Source organism: Myotis daubentonii, chromosome 5, assembly GCF_963259705.1.
Source record: "Myotis daubentonii chromosome 5, mMyoDau2.1, whole genome shotgun sequence".
Lineage (NCBI taxonomy): Eukaryota > Metazoa > Chordata > Mammalia > Chiroptera > Vespertilionidae > Myotis > Myotis daubentonii.
The window spans coordinates 1115046-1133550 of NC_081844.1; the positions used below are offsets into that span (position 1 = coordinate 1115046).

General features: G+C 58.7%; 1 protein-coding gene across 40 annotated transcripts in view; it reads left to right on the forward strand.

The window, feature by feature from the left end:
• ANK2 (ankyrin 2) overlaps positions 1-18505 on the forward strand; it is a 362059-nt gene that overhangs the window by 330654 nt on the left and 12900 nt on the right. For 22 of the 40 annotated variants that reach the window (XM_059695513.1, XM_059695517.1, XM_059695506.1 and 19 more), the window contains 6 exons: positions 308-340; positions 2007-2028; positions 4948-10809; positions 12211-12285; positions 16438-16569; positions 17672-17815. In XM_059695513.1, the coding sequence (XP_059551496.1) occupies positions 308-340; positions 2007-2028; positions 4948-10809; positions 12211-12285; positions 16438-16569; positions 17672-17815 (6268 nt within the window). The remainder of the gene's footprint in view (positions 1-307; positions 341-2006; positions 2029-4947; positions 10810-12210; positions 12286-16437; positions 16570-17671; positions 17816-18505) is intronic. The other 18 variants (XM_059695543.1, XM_059695533.1, XM_059695542.1 and 15 more) reach the window with 1 other exon arrangement.

Sequence of the window (18505 nt, forward strand, 5' to 3'; positions counted from 1 at the left end):
CACGCTGCTTTGTGGCTCTCAGCCTGTCCAGCCAGCACCGTGCCCTCCAACCCATTAAAGGTCCAGCTTTGAGGCTGCCGGCGACCTAGCGTCTGAAATGAGTATCTTCGTAATTTTGGTTCCTTTGTGTCTCGAGTCTCCAGACTTGTGAGTTTAAATCAACCCTTTTTAGCTTGTGCGCCTCTCGCTGAACGGTTAGAAAACGTCAGAGTGCCCTGACTGAATGCTGCCCTCCCATGCCGGGCGGTTCTTAACCTTTCCTCCTAAACTCTCTGCTCTTTTCCATCCCGCATGGTGCCTGGCGAAGGAGTCCGAGTCAGATCCAGAGCAGGAGGAAGAGGTAATTGTGTGACCCTGTCGCTGACCCATCAGAGCGCCGGTGCCCTGCGTTCTCGGGCCGTAGCCCACCGCTCTGAGCCAGTGAGGACAGGCGTGCTTCCCTGGAGAACGTTGCCCCGTCTTTGCCATGTGCCTACTTCTCTACCCACCGCTGAGGCGCCCCGTCATCTCGGCGGTTCTCACAGGCTGGCTGGCAGAGACCATCTCCTGGTCGTATAGCCCGGGGCCCTCACTCGCCTCTCACCGCAGGGCCCTCCAGGGCCCCCTCACCTGATGCCGCCCGCACGGCACTCCGGGACGTGTGCGTGGTCCTGGTGCACGTGTCCTTGGGTCCCAGCATTTCCTCAGCTCCGTTTTTGTAACACATGTTCCTTATCTGGGTCAGACACAGACCACAGCTCCTCAGACTCCTGGGTCGCTTGTCAGAGTTCAAGGGTCTTCAGGCCAGAAAGTCCGAGAACCACTGAGTCCAAAGCGAGGGAGCCTGTCGTTCCCCCGTCAGGGGGTGGCAGTGCCGGGGCAGGGGGTGCGCGTGAGCTGCTGGCAGCTCCTCCTGGTGCCCCAGCAAAGCAGGGCTGCGCCTCCCACCGCAGGGAGGCAGTGTGGCTCGGAGACCGTGCAGGAGTAGCCGTTTCAGTCACACCTGCTCCTGCAGTTCAAGCTTGGGGGGGCGGGGTGTCCCTTGTAGAAACCTGCAAACACCCAGCGTTACCGTGGAAATGAGAGAGGTCACTGGGGAAGCCTGTACTTACCGAGGAGCATAAGGGTTCTGTCTCTAAGACAGACAAGTGCGGTTGTTAGTAGTTGCACGTTAATGTTTTCAAATATACTAGTTTTATTTTCAATTTATTCTGATGGATTCGAAATACAAAAATAGAAAAATGTAATACATGCCCTAGTACCCACCTGCTGAACATGTAAGGCCTTATCGGTCCAGAGAAGCCTAACTCCGCGTTTTCATGGACACTCTGGCTGTAGCAGGGTGGGCGGGGGTTACAGACTCACCAGACACAGGAGCCTGTGGCCAGACTGAGGTCTTCTCCCTCGACTGTCCAGTCACTCCGTCTCCCATCCACGTCCTTCCCGTGCCTGGTGACTCGGCCCCAGAGCTGCGAGGAGCAGGCCGCGCGCCCTCCAGCCAAGCAGTGCAGTTGGGAGCCACCTAGCCACCCTCCGATGAGCCTTTCCCACGCTGGACGGTTCCTATTGACTCGTCTCAGGACCTGTTCAGCGATCAGTGCATTCTGTCCAGGAATTGTCCTTCGGCTTGTAATGAGTGACAGGGGCACCATGTCCGTCGAACGTGCCACCTGGCGTGCGATTTGTGCTCCACGAAGTGGACACGTTGATTGCCTGCTTCCCTCTCTCCCTGGCCTTTTCCTGGTAACGGTGCATTTCTGACACAGGCGTACCCTGGGCCCGTCTTCCCTGGAAAAACATGTTAGAGAGGGCTCCCCATCCACGGTATCTAGAAGAGATTCGTTTTTTCAAAGTTTGGATAAGAATCAAGGAAACGCATGAGGAAGTGCCGCCAGGGCTCTGTGCCCAGCGCACAGGGTCCTCACGCATGTGACTGTGACTCGGAGCTCAGAGCTGGGGCCGGGGAGGGAGACGGGAGAGGGGAAACACTGTTATAACCATTCAATTTATGTGTGTTTTTTTTTCAGATCGATGTGACATCAGAAAAAAGTAAGATTTTAAGTAAACTTAACTTTGTTTGAAAGCTGACTAAAGACATGCGAGCTAGTGGCCATTACTAACTACTGTAATCATTATGTTTTATATTCTGAGTCATCATTAACATGCATTTAGAAAGCGCTTGGCCAGTTAAATGATAGAGACATTAACTGTGACCTCATTGGCGGAGAAGCACTGTGATTCTCCTACACGCTCACCCTCTGTGACACCCTGCTCCCCGCTGCGCCCGCTTGCTGGGGCCCGCCGTGTCCCTCCCTCTGTCAGCGCGCCATTGTCACCTCACCTCCACCACCGACAGCATCACTCGCTGTGCAGCCAGCACTGAGCCCTGGAGAGCTCCTGATTCTGTGGCCACACCTGCGAATGTGATCCTGTCTCGCCCCCCCCCCCCCCCCGCACCCCCCACTGTGGTGAAGCAGCCGAGCGCCCCCTGTAGGCCGGGCCGCCCTCTGTGAGAGCTTTCCGGGGAAAGAGCCATGGGTTCCCGCAGTAAAACCTCCGGGATTTCTAATCACACAGCGGTGTCGTCAGGGAGCGCCTTTCACACAGGATGCGGGTCCCAAACCCCCCAGTGCAGAGAGAAGCAGCGTTGGGGCCTGCGCCCAGCCCGCGCGCCCGCCGGAGCCGCGGCATGCTAGCCTTGTAGGTCGCCGGCCTGTTCTGGCAGTTTGGGCTTCTTGTGCGGAAGAACCTGAATTTTTTAGTTTTTTAATATATTTTTATTGATTTCAGAGAGGAAGGGAGAGGGAGAGAGAGAAACATCAATGATGAGAGAGAACCATTGATTGACTGCCCCTGCACACCCCCTACTGGAGATGGAGCCCACAACCCGGGCATGTGCCCTGACCAGGAATCAAACCCTGACCTCCTGGTTCCTAGGTTGACGCTCAACCACTGAGCCACACTAGCTTGGCAATTTTTTAGGTTTTATTTATGTATTTATTTTTGCTTTTCTGCCCCATATGCTTCAGAAGAAAATCTATTTTTTTAATGTTCATTCATTTAAGATTTGTTTTGAGGAGCTACATTTCGGGGTGGTGCTTCCAAGAGGAGAAAACCTAGAGCCCGGTTAATGTGGTCGTCTGGCCCCGATCAGTGGTCTGAGGGCTTGGAAACAGTTATCTGAGCGCACAGTGCAATTTGCTGCTGACTCACAGGAACGCTTTTCAGCGAGTCTTCTCAACCTCGTGTTACGTCAGCATTTGGGAACAGGACACTTGAAGTTCTGGATGTTCTCATTGGTTTATATTTGAGCAAATCTATATTGATACAAATTATTTTAATACATTTTTATAAATGCATATTCACAGAGACTGTCTTCTCAACAAATACTTATATTTTCCAAGAGAAGGCACTTTTCGTTTATTAAAAAGATGATAGGTTAGATTACCTTCATTAATTCTTTGTTTTTAAAATATATTTTTACTGATTTCAGAGAGGGAGGGAGAGGGAAAGAGAGAGACATCAATGACGAGAGTGACTCAGTGATCGGCTGCCTCCTGCACGCCCCACACTGGGGATCGAGCCCACAACCCCAGGCTTGTGCCCTGACCGGGAATGGAACCGTGACCTGGTTCATAGGTCGAGGCTCGACCACTGAATCACGCAAGTGGGACAGTTCCTTTTTGAAAGAGATTTCATTTTGCTCTCCCCTTTCCTGTTCAGAACCACTGTGTGCATTTAAACGGCCAGTTTCTTTGTTCCTTGGATACAAACTTGGGGATTAAAATTGAAGCCAAGCATCAGGCTCCATCGTGATGAAGAAAAGCGCCTGTAACTCCTGGGTCCTCCCCGGCCCCCTCGGTGCTGTGACCGTTTTAAATTTTCAAATATAGACTGATGTTTGGCTTTATTTTAGTTTAAAGGTGATTATTAAATAACATGCAGCTGGGTGTAAAATAGTGCCCCTGCAGGGGCTGAGGAGGGCTGCCCCTGGGCCACCCGTGAGCGGGCCCTGAGCGCTGCCCTGCCTGGGCCCCACTGGCCGCCCTGAGCACCGCACGGCAGCCAGTGCTGAGCTTCCCCACAGTGGGTCCCGCTGTCTGTCCCTTCCCGACCGCCCCCTGCCTGCCTCCCCTCACCCGCTCCGCTCTGCATGGAAATAACTTGGCTTACACAGCTGTGTGTGTCCGTGTGCGTGTCTCCGACTGGGGTTGCTCTGCATCACGTTTTAACTCTGGACTCACAGATGTGTCCTCACCACGGTTGTCTTGTGGTTTTTCTTTTTTTTCCTTTCTTCCCTCCTTGGTCTTTTCTGTAAGTGTCTAAACAAGGAGGCGGCTCCGAGGAGAGGGCCAGGCCTCTCCGCCCAGACCCTGTGTTTCACTGTTAGGTGTGCATTTCCTTAGCTGAAAAGCCGGTCTGCAGCGGATTCAGAGACGTGGGGTATGGTCATTGTGTGGCCGAACGGAGCCGGTTCCAGACTGTGTGCGGTCAGAGGCGCGCAGCGAGCAGGAGCGCGCACCCTGCGTGGCTACGCCTGGCTTTCTGCCAGAGGAAATGGGCTCTGCAGTTCCTGGTGCTGCGTTCCCTCCTCCGTGTCTTTTTCTTTCCACATCCATCTGTGCCGTCTGAACAATCTTGAGATGCCTCCGTGTGCTGTCCCTGCCTGTCTCTGTGTTGGTTTGTGACGCCATCGGCGTGTGTGCCGACGGCTGGTCTCAGCGCTGTTGTAAGTGTGGGTGTGCGACAAGTGAGGAGTGAAGCAAGTTATTTCCTGCTCATTTTCCTTTCAGTTCCCCTTAGCCTTGCTTTGCTTTGTCTCCTGAGACCTCGTGGATCCGCCACCCTGCCCATTTTGTTGTCCCTCCCACCGCGCCAGGAAGACCCTGTGTCCTTGGTCCTGGTTACATTTGCCAATTTCTTGTCTGATTTCCATTTTACTTCCAATGCTTTCCATGCATATCCAAGACGATGAGACAGAGTCGACAGAAACATCTGTCCTGAAAAGCCAGCTGGTCACTGAGGCCCCAGCCCTGGCGAGCCCGGACCTGCTCTCGGAAGTCTCTGAGATGAAGCAGGGCCTGCTGAAGATGAGTGCCCTGCTGACCACAGATGCGGCCGACAGGGCGGGGCCGCTCAGGGACAAGGAGCCGGCCGGGCCCTCCCAGGAGGAGCCGGGGGAGCCCTTTGAAATCGTGGAGAAAGTGAAGGAGGACTTAGAGAAGGTGAACGAGATCCTGAGGGGGGGGTGCTCAGAGGGGGAAGGCCGTGAGCCGGGGCCCCAGCAGGACGAGGAGTGGGTAGTTGTCAGTGACGAGGAGATAGCAGAGGCCAAGCAGAGGGCGCCCCTGGAAGTCCCTGAGGTCCCCTGTGTGGAAGTGAGACTAGCGAGGGAGACCCCAGCCCAGGGACAGAAGGATGCCACGGGGCTGGTCAACTACCTCATTGAGGACCTGAGCGCCTACACGGCCGCTCCCAAAGGGGCCCCGCAGCCAGTGCCCCGTGCGGCCGGGGCCGGGCGCGCTGGGAGCCAGGGGAAGGACGTGCCCCGAGAGGGGACGCAGAGGGCGCAGAAGGAACGCAAGCCGGGCCTGGGCGTGAAGAAGCCGGCGCGGAGGAAGCTGAGGGAGGACCTGACGCAGAATGAGGAGGGCGCACAGGCCAGCACGGGGCAGCCGGGGCTGCGGAAGGGCAGCTCCGAGGAGTCCGCGGAGGAGGACGCGGGGCTGGCTCCGGAGCCGCAGCCCGCGGGGAAGGCCACGTCGCCGCTGGTGGAAGAGACGCCCATCGGCTCCATCAAGGACAAAGTGAAGGCCCTTCAGAAGCGGGTGGAAGATGAACAGAAAGGTCGAAGCAAGTTGCCCGTCAGAGTCAAGGGCAGAGAGGAGGTGCCCCGGAGGGCCAGCCCCAGGCTGCCGCCAGCCGCCTCGCCCCCTCTGAAGTCCGACAGGCGGGCACCTGCCCCCCCGACCTCCAAGGCAGACAGACACTCTTCCCTCGCCGCCTCCGCCAAGTCCGACAGGCATCCTCCCCCGTCACCACCGAGTAAAACGGACAGACACTCGCCCGTGTCTCCCTCAACGAAGAACGACAGACCCTCGCCTGCATCCTTGTCAGGCAAAAACGGGAAACACTCACCTGTGTCACCTTCAGGCAGAGCAGACAGACACCCACCTGCGTCGCCATCGGGAAGGACGGATAAACATGCACCCGCATCGCCGGGGAGGACAGACAAGCGCCTGCCCGTGTCCCCGGCGGCCAGGACGGAAAAGCACCCTCCAGGGCCAGCCCCTGGGAAAGCAGAGAAGCGCCTCTCGGCGCCCCCGTCTGGGAAAACGGAAAAGGCAGCCCCCGTGTCCCCCACCTCGAGGACCGAGCGCATCGAGGAGACCATGTCCGTGCGGGAGTTGATGAAGGCCTTTCAGTCAGGTCAGGACCCGTCCAAACACAAGGCCGGACTCTTCGAGCACAAATCCCCCAAACCAAAGCCGCCGCAGGAAAAGGGCCGGGCTCGGGCAGAGAAAGAAAAGGGGCAGGGGCCCGCCCAGAGAGAGACCCAGAAAACCAGGAGTCCGCCCCCCAAGCCCGGCCAGAGGTTCCCGGGAGCTGTGGCCACAGGCGCCTCCGGGCCGAGAGAAAACGCCGCTGGAGGGAAGGAGCCGGTGTCGGGCCACAGGATGCCGCCACCCGTGGGGCAGGCCCTCGGGGAGGAGCCGGACGAGGGGGGCAATGGGGACCCCCAGATCAGCCCCGACCGCAGAACCTCCACCGACTTCTCGGCGGTGATTAGGCAGGAGCTGGAGGACAACGCCCGGTACCAGCAGTTCTGCCACCGGGAGGAGCCGGAGCCGGCGGAGGCGCAGCTGGTCCCGGAGCAGGTGCTCACCAGCCCCTTCCCCAGGGCCTTCCAGCCAGAACCGGACAGCGGGGAGCTGCTCCCAGGCCTGGCCTTCCGCCTGGATGGCAGCTGGGAGAACCTGCGGCAGGAGGGGCCCGTGGGGTCCCCGTGTGGCAGCCTGATGGAGGGGACCCCCCAGGCCAGCTCAGAGGAGAGCTACAAGCACGAGGGCCTGGCCGAGACCCCCGAGACCAGCCCAGAGAGCCTTTCTTTCTCACCAAAGCAAAGCCAGGAGCAACTTGGGGAGCCCAGTGAAACCACCCCCTTAGAAACAGACAGTCATTCTGGTGAAGAGCGGCCCTCCACCAAAGACACTGGCGACGCTACCCGAGAGCCTGGCGTGGCTGTCACCGGGGGCTCTGAGCCCGCAGCCAGGGGCGTGAAGGAGGCCACCCCGGACCTGCCCAGAGAGACGGGCCCCACCCCCGGCGGCGGCGACCTGGGCCACTGTGCTGTGTCCCCAGCGAAGGAGGCTCCTGCCCGTCCGACTGAGGACGTGCCCGGTGAGGACGGTCCACCTGCCCACGAGACACGGACTGAGCCCCGAGCTCAGAGACCCACAAGCCCCGAGCCCGAGGCCCCCACGGCGACTGGCCAGGCCCAGGCCGCCCCCCGCAGCCCTCCAGGCCTGGAGCTGCCCCTCCGTCAGCCCGACACCGAGGTCCTCAGCCCCGGGGCCGACGAGTCCCTGGCGGTGAGCCACCAGGACTCCCTGGAGGCCAGCCCCGTGCTGGAGGACAACTCCTCCCACAAAACCCCGGACTCCCTGGAGCCCAGCCCCCTGCGCGAGTCCCCGTGCCGCGACTCCCTGGAGGGCAGCCCTGTGGAGCCCAAGGTGAAGGCCGGCGTCTTCCCGGGCCCCTCCCCTCTCCCCGCCGCTGTCGCCAGAGCGGAGCTCCTCTCCGAGGGGGCCTCCGTGCGGGCCCGGCTGCTCCGCGACCCCGACGGCAGCGCCGAGGACGACAGTCTCGAGCAGACGTCCCTCGTGGAGAGCTCAGGGAAGAGCCCCCTGTCCCCCGACACCCCCAGCTCCGAAGAAATCAGCTACGAGGTCACCCCGAAGGCCTCAGACACAAGTCCCCCCAAACCAGCTGTGATTCCCGAATGTGCGGAGGAGGACATGGAAAACGGGGAGAAAAAGAGGTTCACCCCTGAGGAGGAGATGTTTAAAATGGTCGCCAAGATCAAGACCTTTGACGAGCTCGAGCTAGAAGCCAAGCAGAAGAGGGGCCCCCGGAGAGAGCCCGAGCCCGAGGGCCCTTCCTCCTCCCAGCCCGAAACCGCGCGTCCGGCGGCCGTGGGCGGGCCGCGGGGGCAGGACACCGAGGACAGGCGTGGCGTCCCCGTGGTGGTGACTGCCGGCAGCGGGACCGCGTCCTCCTCCTCGGAGAGCGAGCCGGAGCTGGGGCTGCAGAGAGCGGGCGCCGACCCAGGCCTGCTCCCGGAGCCGGTCATCCACGTGCAGCCGCCGTCCCCGCTCCCATCCAGCGTGGACTCCAGCTCCAGCCCCGAGGAAATGCCCTTCCAGCCGACCGCCTCCAAGCAGTACACGTTCAGGGTGCGCGAGGACACGGAGGGGCCCAGGGCATCAGGAGAAGAAGCGTGCGCACCCCATCCGCCGGAAGGCAGCCAGGCGGGTCGCCCCGGGGGCCCGGGCCCGGCCTCCGACGGCCTGGACAGAGATGCTGACCAGCCCGAGCTCTGCGCGGGCCTCGGGTGTGAAGCGGGAAGCACAGGCAGCTGGGCCTCGCCCGGCCCCTCAGGTCCCTGTGGCGCCCCGCATGCTGAGGTCCACGGGGAGCTGGCTGGCTGGGAGGAGCCGTCGGCCCCGCAGCCCCTGGAGAAGGAGGACTCGGAGGGAGAGGCGCACCCAGGAGCTGCGCTCCCCGGCGAAGGCTCTTCACCGCCGCCCCCGGGGCCTGATGGTCCAGCATCTGAAGGAAGAGGGTCAGAGGAAGACCTCCTCTCTGCACCTCCCACCACGGAAACGGGGGCCGCGGGGCCCGGCCACGCCCCCAGGGCCTGCCCCACGCTCGCCGCCACCACCGCTCACACTGACACACTGTCCACAGACGGCCCGGGCTCCGACCGCGCCGGGACCGAGGACGCCTGTGACCTTCACGTCACAAGCCCGTATGAAAACGTTCCTCCCCAGTCTTTTTTCTCCAGCGAAGAGAGCAAAACCCAGACAGAGGCGAGATACACGAGCTTTCACTCGACAGAAGCGTGCTCTGTGGCCATCACGTCCTCGGCGGAAGGCGTGGCGGTGGTCCGCTCTTCCCGTGCCACCGTTTCCAGCAGAGAGTGCAGCTTTGAGGGCCAGAGCACGAAATCCACGCAAGAAAGCACCTTGTGGGAGACGCAGGCGGATGGCGCCCCTGCGTCCCTCAGGCCCCCGCGGCCCTGCGCCGCTGCAGTCCCCGGCGAGCAGGTGAGCACAGTCGTCATCACCACCAGCCACGTGGACTCGGATTCCTGGAGCGAGATCCGCGAGGATGACGAAGCCTTCGAGGCCCGCGTGAAGGAGGAGGAGCAGAAGGTGTTCGGTCTGATGGCGGACAGGCCGTCCCGGGGCACCACCCCAGACACCACGCCGGCCCGGACCCCCACCGAAGAGGGCACCCCAACCGGCGACCAGAACCCGTTCCTGTTTCAGGAGGGCAAGCTGTTCGAGATGACCCGGAGCGGTGCCATCGACATGACCAAGAGGTCCTACGCCGAGGACGGTTTTCACTTTTTCCAAATTGGGCCGGACTCCCAGGAGGAGACCGTCTCTGAGGACGTGGCAGGAGGCGGGGCTGCCGCCGAGCCCTCAGCGCCGGAGACACCAGCTCGGTCACTGGCACCTTCAGAATCAAAAGACACAGACCTGGCTGACGCGCTCCCCTCGGACCCGAGTGAGGAGGGAGCGGGAGCCCCGGCTTCCGACAGTCACTTCTGCTCCCCGACAGGGATCCCAGCCCCCCTGGACACGTCGGTTGCCTCTGTGGGCGCCGAGGACCTGCCCCCCACGCCCGGGGGCGCCACACCTCCTCCGCCCGCTGTCCAGGTCCCGGTGGCCGTCTCCGCGGTCACTGGGTCCGGAGCCTCAGGACAGGATGGTGCCTCTCCTGACTCCTCCCCGGAGGAGCAGAAGTCAGTCATTGAGATCCCCACGGCAGCCACAGAGAACGTGCCTCCTTCGGAGAGCCAGTCCCAGGGCCCCGTCCGGCCCGGGCCCCCTGCCGAGGAGAGCCTGCTGCCCAGCCCAGGTGAGGACAGGAGCGAGCAGGAGACAAAGCCCAGGTCTAAAATCCCCGTGAAGGCGCCCCCCCACGCAGCCGGGCCGCAGCCTTCGCCTCTGCACTCCTCCCTGCAGAAGACGGGGCCTCCTCAGGGACAGGACGTGCCAGGCAGGGCCGCAGATGCCAGGGGCACCTCTGACTCAGAGGCCAGGCCTTGGGACTCAAAGACCAGAAGTCCAGCGAAAGCTCCAAGCTGTGCTGAGGCCGAAGCAGAGAGCGGGGAGTGGGCGGAGGAGCTCACCCTCGAGTCGGAGGCCGCAGCCTCGAGACCCAAGGTGTTTGCCTCCCGCCTGCCGGTGAAGAGCAGAGGCGCCCCATCTTCCTGCAGGGGGGCCCCAAGCCCCACCCGGGAGAGCAGGGAGCACTTCCTTGACCTTTACAGGGACTCCATAGAGTTCTTCGAGGAGATTAGTGAGGAGGCGTCCAAGCTAGTGGACAGGCTCAGCCAGGCAGAGAGGGAGCAGGAGGCAGTCTCGGATGACGAGAGCAGTAGCGCCCTGGAAGCCTCGGTGATCGAGAGCCTGCCACCTGCCGCGCCCGAGCGCGCGGGCCCTGAGGACATCTTTGACGCCAGGCCCATCTGGGATGAGCCCATTGAGACTCTGATTGAGCGCATCCCCGATGAGAGTGGCCATGACCCCACGGAAGGTATTGCCCCCCGGGCTCCCCGGCCCCGCATGTCACGAGCCGTGTCGCTGTGCCCTTTGTCTGTTTCCTTTGGTGGTTCAAGTCTCGTTTTCTTTAAGCTTCCGCAGTGGCTCCTGTGTTTGTGTGAGCCCTTCGTGTTGTGTGCTTTCTCTGTACACTCTTGTCTGTGAAAACAATCTCAAGATTGAGCCGTGAGAATGCTTGTGGGAACGTGACCACACCGGCCACGGCCCTGCCTCGTCGGGCCGGCCGTCGCACGCGAGCCGCGCCCACAGGGAGTTTTGTTGCTCTGCCGGGCCGGGCCCAGCCTGCAGCCCAGCACGCCTGCTCTTGCACCGAAGTGTGTTGGGTTTGTTTGTATTTTCCGGATCCGTGGCTTTCTTTCACCTTTCTGTACTTGAAGATAATTGACACGTAATTTTTGTCATCATTAGGATGCCCTTTGCTCAAGAAGATTTCACATAGGAAATTCCAGTTTAGTGGATCTGTTTTTGACTCAGAAAGGTTGGATTTCAGATCCCGCTGGTCACATTTTCACACACCAGCGTACGGTAAACGGTGCTTCTCATGGACGCGGCCCGGTTGGAAGCAGCAGACAACAAAACTCCAGCTGTGCATGCCTTAGTGGACTGTGAGGGGCCGATGGCGCTGAGTTACCACCATGGAAACCGCAGATGGCGCTGAGAAGTGGCCCCAGAGCTTCCAGTTTCTCTGCAATAAAGACCAGGGCTCTTAAATTTGCATGATAGGGGGTGTCACACCCGTGATCTAAAACACTGCCCATCCGTTCGTGGGGTTAAACATGAATGGAACATCACAGTTTGTGGGGGTAATAGAAGCGCTTGCTTGTTGGTCAGCAGACAAAAACTTTGCCCAAAAGACGTCCATGCACACACGTCCCTCACTGCCCTCCCCCAGGGTCACCACGGCCAAGGCAGGTGTGGTCTCGGGCCAGACCAGGCCTCAGTCTCAGGTGACCCTCGGGTGGGAGGGACCTGTGTGGCCTGGAGCAAGGGGAGGCCCAACCCGTCCCTCCACGTCTGCAGCCCAGCTCTGAGCTCCGGGCATCTGACAAGGAGGGTGATCGTTTCCTGGTGGGCAGTGTTCTCTGGGGCCATCGGGAAGGGGAGTGTGACGCTGGCTAGAAATCACAGCTTCAGAATTAGTGCAGGGACTGGTCTTGATTGAAGAGATGGGAAGCACGTGGTTTCCATGATGTCTCAGACTTCCTCCCATTCCATTCCAGAAACCAGGCACACACACTCGCGTGATGTAAGGGTAATAGCGCGATGGTGCGACCATCGACTGTTTGGACAAGTGACTTCCTCTCTGTGGATGGTCAGTGCGGGATCCTCTCCCGGCACAGACAGCCATGGCCATTCTGTTCTTGCCCTTGTGCAGATCAGCAGGATGCGCAGGAGCGGCTGGAGGAGCGGCTGGCCTACATCGCCGACCACCTGGGCTTCAGCTGGACAGGTAACTCGAGCGGCCCCTTTCCAACAAAGCCCGCTGGTTGTGAATGACAAGGTGGCCTCAGCCACGGGTCATGAACAGTGAGAAGGGTCTCCTTTTCCTTCCCTTGAGGAAGACCCGAGGGACCGCGAGAAGAACACAGTGCAGGGTAGGAGACCAGGGCTCTGTGAACCGTCCTGGGAACTGGGGCAGGCCTCTCGCCCCTGGGACTCGGGACAATAGGAGACTATGGGAGAGTCCAAGAATGTGCCTGCCCCACAGCACTCCTGTGGGGGCTGTGGGCACTAAACTTAGGGGAGAGGGCTGATTTTCAAAACCGTTGCCGGAGGTCGCTCCAGCGTTTCATGTGAGACTGACCAGGGCTCCTTGTTTTGGACGCTGTGTCTCAGGGTCTCCGTGGAGAGCAGTGCTAACGGAGGCTCTGGGCGAATGCTGAAGTGCATGTGGCTATGAGAAACGTGAATGCTTGAGAGTAGGAATTATAATACACTAGAGGCCCGGTGCACAAAAATTTGTGCACTCGGCGGGGAGGGGGGTCCCTCAGCCCGGCCTGTGCCCTCTCGCAGTCTGGGACCCCTCGGGAGATAACGACCTGCTGGCTTAGGCCTGCTCCTGGGTGCCAGAAGGCAGGCCCAATCCCTAGGTGCAGCCCCTGGTCGGGCTCAGAGCAGGGCCGACTGGGGAGTTGGGGCGCCGCCCCGTCATGCACAGAGCAGGGCGGATCGGGAGGTTGCAGTGACACCCTCAGTCACGCTCAGGGTAGGACCGATTGGGGGGTTGGGGCACTGCCCCCTGTCACATTCAAGGCAGGGTCGATGGGGAGGTTGCGGCGCCACCCCATCATGTACAGAGCAGGGCCCATCAGGGGGGTTGGAGCTCCGTACCCTGTCACGCACAGAGCAGGGCCAATCAGGGGGTTGGGGATCTCCCCCCTGTCACGCACAGAGCATGGTTGATCAGGAGGTTGGGGAGCTCCCCCCTGTCACGCACAGAGCAGGGTCAATCGGGGTTGACAAGCTCCCCCCGTCACACACAGAGCAGGGCAGATCAGGGGGTTGGGGCGCCGCCACTGTCACACTCAGGGCAGGGCCGATGGGGAGGTTATGCCTCTACCCCATAACACACAGAGCAGGGCCCGTGGGGGGGGGGAGGGTTGAGGCGCCACCCTCTATCACCCACAGAGCAGGGCCGATCAGGGGGTTGGGGCACTGCCACTCTCACACTCAGGGCAGGGCTGATGGGGAGGTTATGGCTCTACCCCGTCACACACAGAGCAGGGCCCGTGGGGTGGGGGGGTTGGGGCGCCGCACCCTGTCACACAGAGAGCCTCAGGGCGATCAGGGGGTTGGGGAGCTCCCCCCTATCAGGCACAGAGCAGGCCCGGTCAGGGGGTTGGGGTGCCTTCCCCTGTCAGGAACAGAGCAGGGCAGATAGGGAGGTTGTGGCCCCGCTCCCTGTCATACACAGAGCCACAGGGGGCTCAGGGGGTTTGGGCGCTGCCCCCTGTCACGCTGATCCCGGTGCTGGGAGGCATATTACCCTTTTACTATATAGGATAGAGGCCTGGTGCACGTGTCGGGGCCGGCTGGTTCACCCTGAAGGGTGTCCTGTATCAGGGTTGGGGTCCCCACTGGGATGCCTGGCCAGCCTGGGTGAGGGGCTGAGGGCTGTTTTCAGGCTGGGACTGAAGCTCCCCACTGCTCCTTTTTTTCTTTTTTATTCTGGGCCACCTTTAGCTCTGAGGCTCCAGCTCTTAGGCCTCTGCTCCTTAAAGCAGGTATCTGGTTTGTTTCGGTTCTATAATCGAAACTCTGTGTCAACTCCAGCTCTGAGATCCCAGCCAGCTGAAAGCAGGTTTCTGGGGTTTTGTTTAGCTTCTGTATGTTACAATGTTTCTTAAACTGCAAGCTCAGAGGCTGGCAAGGCAGGCGGGGAACGTTGCAGTCCTCCGTCTCTGAAGCAAGCAAGCCTCGTGTTCAGTTTAAGCTGCCTGGCTGCCGGCTGCCATCTTGGCTGGCAGTTAATTTGCATATCACCCTGATTAGCCAATGGGAAGGGTAGCGGTCGTATGCCAATTACCATGTTTCTCTTTGATTAGATAGGATGTTCAGTGACTTACTGAGGAAAAGTGAATCCTGAGATCAGTATGATTTATAAATCACGGCTCCCTCTCACCTCACCCAGGCTGGACAGGTTACAGCCTCTGGCTTTCTTTTATTTCTTTCCCTTTTTTGGTCTGACTTCCTCTTGTATCACCTGTGACTACCTGATTGAAACAAATGGTGTAAAATTAATGTTTGTCTTTAAGTTTCTTAAAGATTTGGTGATGAATAGGAGACCAAACTGCCCATAGCAAAGATAATCAATAATGTGCAATAAGTGACTAGAAGCAGGAAGAATAGCCATTTTCTTTAAAAACTGATCAGATTGATTTAATTGAGGAATTCAGAGGAAGGAAGGACAGCAAATATCCCTAGTTGACTTAATGAATAGGTAACATTCAGAATTACTTTATTTCGTTTTTTTCTTTCTTCCTCCTCCCTCCTCCTCCTCCCTCTTCCCCCTTCCTCCTCCTCCTCCTTCTCTTGTTGTTGTTAATCCTCACCAGAGGATATTTTTCCATTGATTTTGGAGAGAGAGGGAGGGAGGTAGTGGGGGGAGAGAGAAAGAGAGGGAAACATTAATGTGAAAGAGACACGGTTGCTTGCCTCCCGCAAGCGGCCGAACTGGGACCAGGCGTTGAACCTGCACAACCCAGGTAGGTGCCCTTGAGCAGGAATCGAACCTGTGACCCTTTGGTCCATGGGCCAACACTCTAACCACTGAACAGCAGCAGCCAGGACTATTTTGTTTCTTAGATTTATATGTACATACGTATTAAATGTAATATCATTAGACATATTGAAAAGTAAGACCCTACAACCATACACAGTGGTATGAAAATGAAAAGTAAAAAAGTGTCTCGCCTACATCTGGTCCTCTGACCTCATGCCCCAGAGGTGACTGCTGGGACCTCCATGCATTCAGAAAACATGCAGTGCTCACATGCATACCTCTTATTTAAAAAGAAGCAAATTTACTTAAATCTCATAAATAGTCCATCACCAGAGACCCATCCAGCTCGTCCTTTTAAATGACCATTGAATTCTGTGGAGGCGCTGTAACTGCCAGTGGTCTTCACTGCTGGGCATGTGGTTGTGTCCTGCTAATGTCATCAGTACGCGTGCACTGGGATATTTTTGTGAGCAAAGCTGGAGGGCACATGCTAGGAGCGGAATTGTTGGGTAAAGGGTGTGTGTGTGTGTGTGTGTGAATATATTTCCACTGATTTCAGAGAGGAAGGGAGAGAGAGAAATGTCAATGATGAGAGAGAATCATTGATTGGCTGGCTGCCTTCTGCACGCCCCCTCCCCCCCGACTGGGGATCCAGCCTGCAACCCAAGCATGTGCCCTGACCTGGAATCAAACCGTGATCTGGTTCATAGGTCAATGCCCAATCATTGAACCACGCCAGCTGGGCTACATTTTTAATTCTGAAAGATATTGGCACATTGCCCTTCCAAGCAGACCTCTCATTGCACACGCACACCCCACAGAGCACAGGCATCCACGCAGCATGTCAGTGTTGACAAGGACAAGTCTAGGGCAAGTCTTCCTAGACTGTTACTTCCGTGACATCAAATCAGAGACAGGAATTTATTCAACCACCATCATGCAGCCACAACCAGTGTGTACCAAGTGCAGTGCTGAGCACAGGAATGACGGTGCTGAAGACGTCTGTCCCGAAGGATGACACGGGCGGGAAGTGGCCCACATCTCCTGTTGCAGTGGTTTGTTTCCCATAATGTTGGTTAAGAGTAGGAGTCGGCACTAATGGTCTCGTCTGCATTTTTGAATTAAACGGGACCACATAACACGTATTTTATCACCAGAGCCTCCAACCTACTCTTTCCACCAGGACAGTGAACAGTTCTAGATGCAGCTTTAAGGGAAGTCTAGAACTAGCATCAGGAGAGCAAAGGTGTGTGCGCCTCGTGCTCCTGCATGGGGACCGTGGTCCCGTCACGGGCAGCACAGAGAGCCCTGCCCAGAACCCGGCGGGCGTGGGGCGCCTGCTCTGAGGCTCCCGCTCACAGGCGGCGGCATCTCTTCCAGAACTGGCCCGAGAGCTGGACTTCTCCGAGGAGCAGATCCACCAGATCCGGGTGGAGAACCCCAACTCCCTGCAGGACCAGAGCCACGCGCTGCTCAAGTACTGGCTGGAGCGGGACGGGAGGCTGGCCACGGGTAGGCAGCACGGGCAGGGCGGGCAGGCAGCAGGGGGCGGCCCACACGTGCCTTCCTGCCCTTCCGTCGGGTCACATGACAGGTGCCGAGCACAGCTGCCACCACAAGAACATGCATAGCGTCTCTAAAACCTCTTGTCCTGAGACCCCTGTGCTGGGTTCCTGTAGCCAGTGTCACGGGGGGAGGGCGGCAGCCCAGCTGCTAGCAGGGACGTTACTTGTTCAAATAGACTTTATTGATCGAAGAGAGGAAGGCGATGGAGAGAGAGAGAAACATCAGCAATGAGAGAATCATTGATCGGCTGCCTCATGCACACCCCACACTGGGGATCGAGCCCACAACCCAAGCCTGTGCCCTGACCGGGAATCCAACCCTGACCTCCTGGTTCATAGGTCAACACTCAACCACTGAGCCACAGCAGGCAGGCAGGAATGTTATTAAAGTCCTACATTTTCTAAACATTGATGATAGACACAGTTGTGTTCATTCTCGTGTTTTATTGCAGTGACTGTACCTCCTGCTCCTCCTGCCTGTACTGCTAAATAACTTAGGTTGGGGGAGCAGATAGTCGCCTAGTGCTGTGTGTGGCATGTGACCTCGGCAATCACGTACACTTCCCACCCTCGCTTGTCTCCGAGGCCGCTTCCCTGAGCGTCTCCACAGCTCCAGCCAGAGCCCCCTCATTCACCTGTCTCCGTACTCCCCTCACCATCTGGGGCCTTTGCAGGATTTCACCAATAAGAAGAGAGGGAACCGTTAGACCTCACCTTCACAGAGTCAGCAAGCACTTTCCTGTGATGAGCATCTCCCGTGCCATAGGGGGCTGTGCTCATGATGAACAAGTCTTTGGCTTTTGTCTTAAGTTCAGAATTGACGGGAGTCCTGTCCGTTACCTGGCAGTTCTGCTGCGAGGGCTGTACCCAGGCCGGTTCACACTTTTCCTGCTTATCTGCTGTTTGTCTTTTTGTTTCTTTTTACAAATAACTTTATTTGGGCTTGTTGTTTCCTCTACAAATACCAACATTTTAGTAAGGCAGCTAAAGGAAGGTGGTTTTCAAAAGAGCACGCCCCAAGCAATCCATGCTTTCCTTTCACATCCCAGACACCAGCCTCATCGAATGCCTCACCAAGATCAACCGCATGGACATTGTGCATCTCCTGGAGACCAGCACGGAGCCGCTCCTGGAGCGCGCCAGCCACAGCTACGCCGAGATGGAGCAGACCATCACGCTGGACCACAGCGAAGGTCAGGCAGTGCGCCTGCGTGTGCGTGTGCGTGCGTGTGCATGTGTGTGCCTGTGTGTGTGTGTCTGTGGCTAATTCAAGCAGCTGGGCCCGCCTCCCTTGCCTAGAGGGGGGTCGCCGTGGCTGCTCACACGTTCTCCTTGCTGCCCTGGGGCTTCCCTGCCGTTGAGAGGTGCCCCACACCGCTCACTCCTTGCTCATTCATCAGAGGCTCAGCTTGGCTGGAAGGCAGCACCATAAACTGTGGCTTAAAGCAGAGGTTTCTCTCTGTCCTGGAGACGGGAAGTCTGGGGATGCCTCCTCCCGCTGCGCCCTCCCCATCTCAGGCAGGAACCCCCTCAGGCTCACCTCAGCACCCTCCTCCCCACGGCCACCTGCTGGCCACCACCTCGGGACTGGTTTCAACATGGCTTTGAAGGGGACAGACCTGTCCGCCCGGCCACGGACTGGGAGGACCCACCAGTGCTTCCCCTCAGCGCCACGTCTTTCCCACCAGCTCAGCTGCCACGTCTGTGCTGTGCCCACGAGACTGTGCCTGTCTCCGTGGCCCCAGGACTCCCCTCTCCCAGGAAGCGCCGTCCTGACTTCACCTTCTGCTCCAGACCAGCCGTGATTCAGACCCACTAGGACCTCTGGCATCGAAGTTCCTAGTTCATTCCATCGCCAGGCAGCTCACTCTGCCCCCCCCCCC